This window comes from Dufourea novaeangliae, unplaced genomic scaffold (assembly GCF_001272555.1).
Source record: "Dufourea novaeangliae isolate 0120121106 unplaced genomic scaffold, ASM127255v1 scaffold6, whole genome shotgun sequence".
Lineage (NCBI taxonomy): Eukaryota > Metazoa > Arthropoda > Insecta > Hymenoptera > Halictidae > Dufourea > Dufourea novaeangliae.
The window spans coordinates 1,054,402-1,065,331 of record NW_015373900.1 but is presented as its reverse complement, the minus strand read 5'-3'; the positions used below and the strand labels follow the sequence as shown (position 1 = coordinate 1,065,331).

Sequence of the window (10,930 nt, the reverse complement as noted above, 5' to 3'; positions counted from 1 at the left end):
TTGTAATCATTAATTTATTCATTATTCTTCATTGTTTCTACTTATTCCTTCATTTTATACGATATAACCCTAATTTTTGTTTTGATGTCGTTAATGTGAAATATACAAATTATGTATCGCGTGTAAAGAACTGTTAGGTTTCTCCACCAATAAGAAACGATCACGGGAAATCACGAATCACTGTGAAAAATCATCGTGATTGGGAACGAACGTGATCGAATCACGAGTGATTCACAAGTAGCAGTTCACGCCATCTCTAGTGCCGATACGAAAAAGAGTCGGTGAAATAGTCACGAAAATACAACAAACTACACGAGGTTAGTGGATTTTACGCAACGTAACTATCGTACAAATTTTTGCAGTCCCTGGTTACTGTTCCATATGAAGCAGATTACTTCAAGTAATTATGCGCTCGTGAGTTCTGTACAGGATACGATGCTGCAGAATTTAACGTCGGTTCAGTTTTGTATATTTTAAATTAAATGTTGTCTGTCGGGTTGCTGAACACTTAATTGAGTTTTCGGTATAAAATACTGCATCGATTTTAAGTAAGTATGTGTAATGATTATACAATTCATGAAACACATTTCTAGGTTAGATGGAACGGATCTTGCTTAGTAAAGGGCGCAGTTGATTATAAGTATTCGGAAGTTTGTGACCATCTTTACCAAGATTGTTCGGAGATCTCAAACGGAATATATCTATCCTGTATCTGGTACTACTAATTTATTACATCCTTCAAATACTGTATTTTTCTGACTTTCCAATGTATCCATAACACTTGCTTGGATAAAATGTAAAATCAACTGTACCCTACTTAGATCTGTGTAAGAAAAAAAAAAAAGAAAGACAATCCTTCGATGATCAAACAAGGCATACAGAGAGATATTTCTTAATATTGATTAACGGTAAAGGGATATGCAGAATTAAAGGTATTAAAACTTTTTTTAAGCCAAGATTGTGCTTCTACTGTTTATATTTCTAACATTGGACTGGAATAATGGAGAAGTTCATAGGAATGCACCAGCTAAAAGGGATACTTACAAATTTTCCAAGGAACATAAAATTTTGCTTTGCATACGGATCTGCTACGTTTAAGCAGTTAAACAATCAGTCCAACAATATGTTGGATCTTATTTTTGTTGCTCGCAATGTAAATCAATGGCATGCAGAAAATTTAGAACTTAATCCGAAGCATTATGCTCAGCCCTTAAAGCTTCTTGGACACCGGGCAATTGCTAAGGTGCAAGAAAATTGGGGTGCTAAGATATATTATAATACATTGGTTAAAATAGCAGGAGGATATACAATCAAATATGGAGTAATCTCAGAAGTTTCACTGATAGAAGACTTATTAGACTGGAATGATTTGTATTTAGCAGGAAGATTACACAAACCGGTGAAAATATTAGTGGAACCAAGCGGACAGTCCCAGCTCCCCACAGCTTTAGTACAAAATTTACATTCGGCCGTGCATGCAGCACTTTTACTGCTACCGCAGCACTTTACGGAAATTGATTTTTATAAAACGATAGCCGGCTTATCTTACAATGGTGATTTTCGAATGACCTTCGGTGAAAATAAAGATAAAGTTACCAATATTGTTTTGCCTCAACTACTGCAATTTAGACAATTGTATAGTCCGATTTTACAGCATTTCGAAAATTACGTGGATATCCCAAAGTTAGATCAGATGGCTATCACCTGCCATCAAGACACAAATCCAGCCACAAAAATACATCACTTGAATCAGTTACCTAGAACACCGCAGATTAAACTTGTTAGAGCCTGGTCAGAAGGTCCACGATCCAAGGATACAGAGGATTGCTTGCGTGCAATTGCGCATGATCCTGAATGCTGTGAAATACTAGAGGAATGTTTGAAAGAGATAGTGTGGAGATCCAGTGTAACGCAAAGTCTGAAGGGGATTGTTACTGCTGGATTTGTGAAATCTGTTAAGTATAGTGGAACTAAAATAATGAAAATGTTACAAGCAAGTCCACAGAATGAGTTGCTTTCGAAATCAGGGCCGAATCAGAACAAAATTGACAAAATAGTAGAAACTGTGAAGGATCAGACAGAACGAAAGGAAACTCACAAGCGCATAGAGTAGTAATTACATCCCTTTTAGTTCTACTTTAATTCTGTCATATGTATAATGTTCGCACAGCTGTGTTTTCGAATAAACTTATCTAGTCAAATTCTGACTACCTTTTTTTTAGATATTGTTCAATGCCTTAGTGCTTTAAAAATACTGTTACAGAACCGTCTGCAATATTTTTGTTTGTCGCTTATTCTGCCTACTGTAAAGATTAGCAGTTAAAAGCGAAATACCGCTGCATACATTAATTTTACGAAGTATCACTATGTATATACTGCGATTTATCTCTGTCGAAAATGAAATTTGTGGTACTTTCAGTGACTAATTGAATCTTGACAACAATGGACTCTGACTCCGAGAGTCAAGACAGCGACGATGGGCGACGATTTCGTTTTGAAGCCACCCGCAAAGATAACGTCCGACCAGAACCGAAACATGGAAAACATTCGAGATCGAAATCAGATTATAAATCCGACTATGATGGTGTAGAATATAGAGATAGAAAAGAAAGATCGAAGCACGACAGCAGTAGAAGAGAACGTAGATCTTCGAAAGAGCAAGACACAGACGATAGGGACCTTAGACATGCTTCGAAATGTTCAAAGCATGAATCAAAAAGTTCCAAACGCGAATGTAACAAAGACGGAAAGGATTATAAGAGTGCAAGAGACACTAGCATAGATTCTAAGACCTCTGCTTTGTCTTCGAAGCATAAAGTAAGAGACACGAAACAGCACGGAAATCGGGATCGTAGTGAGCATCGTAAACATCGGTCTCGAGATCGATCTCGCAGTAGAAACGACGACGATAGATCACAAAACGATAAATACAGAAACAAACCTCACGAGAAATATAAACAGCGTTCTCGCGACAGAAGTCGCGAAAGAAGCTATCAATCGCATAGACAGAGATCCTCGGATCATGGTAGATCTCGGACGGAATTTGAGAGACACAATTCTCATAAAAGAGCTTCAACGAAAGATGCCGATCAACGATTGCAGGAGCTCTCTCCACCGAGGAACGCGGAACAAAAACGTAGCGATAATGAATTATTACCGACAAGGGATTTGTCGGCTGAAAGTCAAGGATACAAAGAATTGGATTTGTCCGAATTCGACGTTCTGTCCGAGACAGATGAAAATTTATCCGACAGTTCAGATGTAAAGAATAGGTGTTCACCGTCACGGTACCATAAAACTAAGACGAAAAAACGACATTCAAACGACGAGCATGAGAACACGAGGAAAAAACAAGCGACGGAAACTGAACAGTCGGACAGCTCGCCTAAGGTAAATGCAAGGAAGGACGATACGTCGTATGGTTCCAGTAATAATAATCCTGGTGCCATTTCAGATTCCGCGTTTGGTGTCGCATCGCCTATATTAACGGAATCGATCGTGGATGATTGCACAAGTAATGTTGAAAAACGTTCCGAACCCGACGCAACAGACAAGACAATAGATTTACATAGTAGAGAAGAAACGTTGTTGAGTTCCGGTGATACAACTTCCTTGCGCCTTAGTAATTGCGATTCTTCGAAGCCCCGAAAAGTCTCTTCCTCCGACGAAGAGACGACTTACGGGCCAGTTTTACCGTCACAGTCGACACCTGACGTTTCCGATAATACGAAGTCGGCGAAAAGTACGAATTTCATAGGACCCTGTTTACCAGAATATTATGCACGAACGGAAAGTGAAAGCATCGAGGACGATGCTACGGGTCGGAATGATGAAAATGATTCCGACGTAGATAGAGATATGATTTTCGGTCCAGCATTACCGCCCCATTTGGCAGACCAAAAGCATAGTAATGGAACAGACGTGAAAATGATAGGTCCCACTGTTCCGAGTGCGATTAAATTATCCGATAACGAGCCAATAGAGCAAGAAGATTCCGAAAATGAAGATACGGTAGGCCCATTGCCAGTCGATCATCCAGCATTGAGAAGTAGTTATGTGCACAGACAATTGGAGCATAGAGCAGAGCAAATTAAAAGTGAACAAAAGAACGAGGTAAGCTCAATTATAATTTCTATAGGGATTTAGAAGAAGCTGTTTATGGTCGATAATATTTCAGGGCGATAGTACTTTGAATCGACGGGAAGAATGGATGACGGAATTACCATCAGCACAGATAAGTAATTTAGATCTGGGACCACGTAAGTTTCGTGTTAGGTCAGGCCCAGACATGTCCGATAGATCATGCTGGACCGACACTCCAGCAAAGAAAGCTGAAAAACAGAAACAAAAGGTCAGTGTGGCATGATTGCTTAGAATTTTTTTATTTCGATTTGTTTCATATAAAGAGTCTTAACTGATGATTCATCGTTTCAGGAAGAAGAAGAGTTATATAGATGTAAAAATTCAGTTACCGAGTCACCTGAAAAGAATTACGAGGCTGAGGACGAGAAAAGTACGAGGCGCGAGAAATCGCTTTTAGAAATGCACCAGAGCAAACTTCAAAAGAAAAAGAAGGTATTTCTCTATTGTGAAAAGATTGCGTTTTTTTTGTTCATACGTTCAATCGTGAATAAAATATCTAAATTTCAGAAAGCAGAAAAGAAAGCAAAGCTAACTGGGCAGACACTTAGAAGACCATTCGACAGGGACATAGACTTACAAATTAATAGATTCGATCAGGCTCAAAAAAGTGCTATCATAAATAAAGCACAGTATCTTGACGAAAGGTTCTCTCATGGAAAGATCTAATAATATTATAGTAAATTAATGCGATGTTAAAGAAATTTTAAGTTTACGGAACACATGCGTTTCTAACCTGGCTCACTGTAAGCGATATCGCTAATGAGTGCCTTGAACTATATAAATATTAATTGATTTTCATTCACGATGGGATCGAGTTCCTCGTTTATTCTTTTTTGTTTTTTGTTTTTTAAATGTTAACATTTCCCAACTTGTACACTGCTTTGTTTCTTCAATTGTTCATTATTAATTAATATTACGACGTCGTCTTTAAACGTATTCATTTTCAGAACACGTGTATTATACATTTTAATGTAAATTCAATGAATTATCCTAATTATGTGTAAACAAATGCATTATACATATATTTCTTTTATATCAGTTTTAGAGAGCATCATGCCAACTTGAATCCGTACTGTGTATGTGTGTTATACTATTGAACTGTATTCCCTGTAAATGACTGTTCTTCATACTTGGTAATGATGTATATACGTGTAACATTCATCTACTGTATCATAAACCATTGTAACTCATGAAACATATAAGTAGACCATATGGAATCATAAAGGATGTACATTCTGTATACATACTTTGAAAACGAAATACGCTTTTGCTTTCCTATTCTTATGGCACCGATTCGATTTTAACTGTGATAATCGGAAAACTGTATCAATGTGTTAAGTCGTTTGTTCAATGTAAACAGTTACGATCGTACCACGTGTAATTTTAATATACTTTTTACGAAAATTCATCTGTATTGATCCTCGGAGTTTCACCTGTGAATTCGTTATATATCGAGTGAAATGCCAATTCTGGGATATAAAAAATCGATGCGCTAGACGTTGACATTTGATTGAATTTAAATTTAGCGCTTGTAGCCCGTGTGAACGAGCACGTCCGGCATAGCTCTGTCAGAGATAGTTCCGCGAGAAAATAGAGGAAAAATCGTGTGTGTGTTACGCCCGCGTGACTTCGGCGATTAAATCACGCGAAAAAATTCCTTGAAAATCGAAGAAGTCGTATAAACCGTTCCTCGTGTTACGTGAGAGTGCGTATCGTTTTCATATTTGTATTTATGAATGAAGCGCCCGTCAGCGCTAGTAAATCTGACATCTCCTTGTGAACTTTACTCGATAGATTAATCAACGTCGCAGCAGTCGATCTTGCGTCGTTTGTGAGAGCTCTAACGTTTTGTTGGCAAGATTCGTAACCACCTTGTTCCGAGATATTCGCATAACCTCGAAATCAAGAAAGACCGAGGGAAATATAATTGATGCGAATGTGACATGCGACGTATAAACGGTGTGCATCTTGTCGCACACTACTAATATACACTGGACTAGTTACGACGTACGTGCGTATACATGTGCATAAGTGGTTACAAACCGACGGAACGTCCCCAGCTCGTTGTGCGCAACGTTTTTGCTTGAATGAAAACAGAAAAAAACTGTGGTAGGTAGTACATATAGAAATTATCAAGAGATTTACGTCGATTATTCTCGCTGATAACGAGATTGACAGGGTTAAATGCTGCGTGAATATCGCTTTTGTTGCGCATACCTGTTCCGTGCATATATGCGTATACGTTTTATGCGTCGCTGTGTGTGTGCTCTATGGATGCGTGTGCGTATGTATATGCATGTCACTTATTCAAGTTGGATTGGATTGATACATTTCGAGAGATTCGTTATTGTTGTCTATTTGTTCGTCGATGTGTCAAACTCGTTCACATTGGGTTGGCAACTTCTTTTGATCATTGAGCAGGTGTACGATACCTGTCATACTTGTACCTCCTACTTACGGATGCTTATACAGCAATTAAGCGACTTGGTGTTTTTGTACCGCTTTATAGCAAACATTAAGCATGAAATTTTAACGGTGTAACTTCTCGCGTTTGATGCTTCTTGATTCGATGCATTTTTACTTGACTGAATTGAAAATTGCCGTATAGGTTACAAATAAGTTCTTCGACATGATTAAAAAGTTAAATGTATCGTAATAGAAACAATGAAATTAAACAAATGATTTTCGTCTTCTCCAAGTATGGAGATTTAAAATTCTACTTTTGACAAAACTTCCCGATTCTTGTCAATAAATGTGTAACAACGAAGAGTTCGAATTGTGATAGCATTCGAAAATTTATTGTGGTCTTAAGTTTTTTCGAATCTTCCGGATCAAAATTGACGTTTCCAACAAAGTATTTATGCACACAGTAATCATGAAGACATTAATTATGATTTTCTCGAAATTACAGTACAAAAACAAGTACAGTAAAAATGTTTGTTTTTTCAGGACGCCAATATTCAGTTCACTGCAATGGATAAATTTGTATCTACCATTTAAGTGTTATGTATAATGAATTGCTCGAGGGAATTTTTAACGGAATATTAAAGTTGTCAGTACAGTGGATACTTCCAATATTTTAAAACATGAGACAGTGCTGTTTGAACCACCAACTTCAGCTATGGATTATGTTTCTTGTCTCCTGCGTTGTTTACAACAGGGCAGACATTTTAGTATTTTCTGCAGCAGCAAGATATCAAATCGAAGAAGAATTTCGGGACATGCCTGCCAGGTTTGGTGGTTTAATACCATCTGATGGAATTAAGGTATTCATTACATAATTTTACATTGCAAATAAATATTGAATTAAATAAATGCTTTCCAAGAAAACTGGAGAAGAGTTTGGGCTCAATAGTTTCTTAATTTTAACTGACACAGTGATTTCTGTAATGTTGCTCCAATAATGACACAATTGTCCAAATGCATTTAAAATAAGAGTGGGAAACTTATATTATATAGTGTACAGTTGAAGGAGTGTATGCTTAATGGATTATGTTAAACTTTATTAGGGTATGGTGGTATATGCTGATCCACCTACAGCATGCCACGAAATAATGCATCCTCCAAATGCTACCAATTACAATGGTAATTGGATAGCTTTAATTGCTCGCTATAATTGTAGTTTTCAAATAAAAGTTCGAATGGCACAGAAAGCTGGCTATGATGCTGCAATTATACACAATGTGAACAGTAACGAATTAGGTAAATACCTTAATTACGATATTGCATAACAAGTGTAAGTTTAATTATTCTGGTTATTGGAGTCACGATAATTATGTTAATTACAATTTTAATACCTCGAATGATTTTACCGAACTAAGACAATTTTATAAGTGTATCCATATATTTCATGTATGTGTGTGTATACGGATATTTTGTTGTAGAACCAATGTCAGCCAAAGATCCCATAGGGATTTTGATACCATCTGTATTCGTCAGCGAAATAACAGGACTAATTATTAGAGAAAATTATTTATACGACGAACTGTATTTTGTACTCATTAACGATGATACGCCGTTTAATATTACGAATTTTCTTCTACCTTTCGCCGTCGTTGTTGGCATATGTTTTCTAGGCATGGTTGTTTATATGGTGAGGTCATATAATGGGCTATCAAAAGAGTATTATTCAATTTAGTACGTTCGTAGAAGACATTGAGTCTAAGTTGCTTACTTCTGAGTTGTAGATCGTTAGATGCATCAAGGATAGAAGACGGCAACGAAGGCATAGGTTGCCAAACTCGAGCTTGAAAAAGATTCCCACGCACAAATATACAAAAGGTGATCCATACGAAACATGCGCTATTTGTTTAGATGATTACATAGAAGGAGAAAAATTAAGAGTTCTGCCCTGTGCTCATGGTTAGTGTACTCGTGAACGTATAGAACGAATTCCGAAAACTTCTATTTATCTACTAGAAGAGAAATGCTTTCAATGATATTTCCAGCTTATCACGCGAAATGTATTGACCCTTGGCTAACCAAAAATCGCAGGGTTTGTCCCGTTTGTAAGAGAAAGGTTACTGCCGTGGACGAACCAGTTATTACCGACGGAAGTGATTCGGATGCCGACGATACGACACCTCTAATCCGTGACGGTCAACAGGGTACGAAAATCGTATGTCCACACGCACACTAAAAATCATGGCCTATAAAAATATGACAATTATTTGTCTAGGCACTCAGGGTGGTACGTTCACCAGACAGAGAGAGAATCCTTTTAGGCGCGCCAGAAGATCTCGCAACAGAGAGAATACAAATCGTTGGAGTGACAGCTCCGATTCCGACCAATCCGATGTTCCATCCACTGACGGAACTAGTACAAGTGCCGGAGAACCATCTAGTGGATCTCTTTTTATGGTTTGGGACACCCATAGCATTAACGGTAAGTGTACTGTTTTTATTTAGAACCCTTTCGCTGCTGATAACGGTCAAACTCTAACGGTCCCCTTACTGTAATGGAAGTCCAATATGCGCAAGTAACGCAGTTGTGTCGTTTCTGGCATTAGACAGGATAGCTTCCGATTCGAGTCGAATCAGTGTTTGAAAAGACAATGTTGCAACATACAGTGGACTCTGACTATATTGTCATGGTCGCAGCTGCAGGGGAGTAAAATGGCAATACGTTCAGAGGCCCCTCTATGCTAAATTCTATCGTCATAATCTCTACCTCAGCGCTTGCGCAAAAGGGGGGGGGGGAATAAAATGGGTGGAGCGAATTTGTGTACTCGAAAGTGAGTTTGAAGGGAAAGTGCCTCGTGCGGCAATATGTTTAATGGCAATATAGTTAGAGTCCGTTATGTATGAAACAGTTTATCCGGCAAAAGTATAAAATATTTCTTACATGTAAACTAAGTATTACATGGTTGATTCCTGTGCAGCAACTAGATAGCTGATTCAAATTCGAAGCAGGGAAAGGGTTAATAGAATTTAATAGAGATAAAAAGAAATGAAACAGTGAACCAGTTTATCGATTTAATGCCAGGCGAATTACCGCAGCTGGAGTGCTCTCTGAACAGCACTAAATCGCATACAGTGAATTTATATACGAACACTGAAGAGTTTCCCACGTCTGTCGTTCAAATTGCAAAAGGTCGTAGCACACGGACCGCTGGTAACACGCACGCATCGAATTCGACCGGGTCTGCCGTACCAGCCGAAAATGAAACGTCGAGCGTCACGGATTCCGAGGGAAACGACATTGCTGCATAAGATAGCGAGGTTCATCTTTTGCTACCTTTCGTACGATCTTTCTTGTTTGTGTAGTACAAGAACGATACACGCCACTGCAAGGTATTACCTTTTATTTAGACCTGGCATAAAATGCTAGAACTACTACGTAATCGAGGAACGGAAGAACATTTTTAACACTTTGAAAGATTTCATTTCTTTTATATCGAGGAATTACGGTTCATCGCGGGCGCTCGCACGCGCATCACACGGTCAGGGCAAGAAGTTTTTAAAATGTTTCTGTGTAAATCCGTCGCGTTTTCCCTTTCGTACGTTGCTCTTCAAGCATTTGTTCAGGTTAATTTGTATAAAAGTAAATGAAACTCTATTATCGAGAATGATCTGCCATTATTTTATTAATAAGAGTCCATTGTTACCCGATCAGCTTAATTTTGATTAAAGATCGCATTAGACGCATAAAAATTGTTACTTGATAGTTAAAGATTGCAAAATTATTTTCTGGGTGTAAGCTTGAGTAATTTAATGTTTCAAATAGCAAGAAATAGCGAGCAGCGAATAATTTCCAACTACGGTCAGTAAGAAAAAAATCCCCGTAAACTCTTGCATGTACAACAAACGATGTATTTGGAACATTATTTTATTCTATTCTGTATTTTTTCATCTTCTTTTTTTAAGCCTACGATTAGATATTTCGGAGCAATTGAATATTTTCAACTATTCCATTAACGCTAAATGACGATCACTGGTGATATATATCGTAATATACATAAAACATACGTTTGCGACACAGTGCGCGATGAATTTGTAAATATTATTTGTTGGTATGTATACATATATATATAACTTGAAAGACCAAAAATAGAAGCCTCCTTAGTGAAAGAACATATTAAGACGCTCGATAAAGAGCTACGAAGTTTAACAATGAATATTTTTAACGTTAGACGTTACGTTAACGAAGTTGGATTCGTGGGCGGTATGTATATTCCGCGATATGTAAGACCGATGAACGGTTTTACACGAGAAACGATGAAATTTGCACAGTTTCCAGCAGTGCTTCATTAAACCGCCGGTAATAAATTTTACATTAGCCAAAAAA

General features: G+C 37.7%; 3 protein-coding genes across 3 annotated transcripts; all 3 read left to right on the top strand.

The window, feature by feature from the left end:
- Positions 1-943: 943 nt before the first annotated feature.
- On the top strand, positions 944-2,410 carry LOC107193486 (phosphatidate cytidylyltransferase, mitochondrial). The gene has a single exon (XM_015582938.1). It carries the CDS (start codon positions 1,001-1,003, stop codon positions 2,111-2,113), a length of 1,113 nt encoding a protein of 370 aa, XP_015438424.1. The 5' UTR covers positions 944-1,000; the 3' UTR covers positions 2,114-2,410.
- A 21-nt stretch (positions 2,411-2,431) lies between these two features.
- LOC107193485 (protein starmaker) lies at positions 2,432-5,055 on the top strand. Its single transcript, XM_015582937.1, has 4 exons — positions 2,432-4,113; positions 4,178-4,351; positions 4,435-4,575; positions 4,651-5,055. Exons 1-4 carry the CDS (start codon positions 2,443-2,445, stop codon positions 4,807-4,809), a joined length of 2,145 nt encoding a protein of 714 aa, XP_015438423.1. The 5' UTR covers positions 2,432-2,442; the 3' UTR covers positions 4,810-5,055.
- A 2,109-nt stretch (positions 5,056-7,164) lies between these two features.
- On the top strand, positions 7,165-10,421 carry LOC107193531 (E3 ubiquitin-protein ligase RNF167-like). Its single transcript, XM_015582997.1, has 7 exons — positions 7,165-7,409; positions 7,653-7,845; positions 8,028-8,236; positions 8,331-8,505; positions 8,592-8,750; positions 8,822-9,028; positions 9,629-10,421. The coding sequence occupies exons 1-7, from the start codon at positions 7,230-7,232 to the stop codon at positions 9,853-9,855; spliced, it is 1,350 nt and encodes a 449-aa protein (XP_015438483.1). The 5' UTR covers positions 7,165-7,229; the 3' UTR covers positions 9,856-10,421.
- Positions 10,422-10,930: the final 509 nt, after the last annotated feature.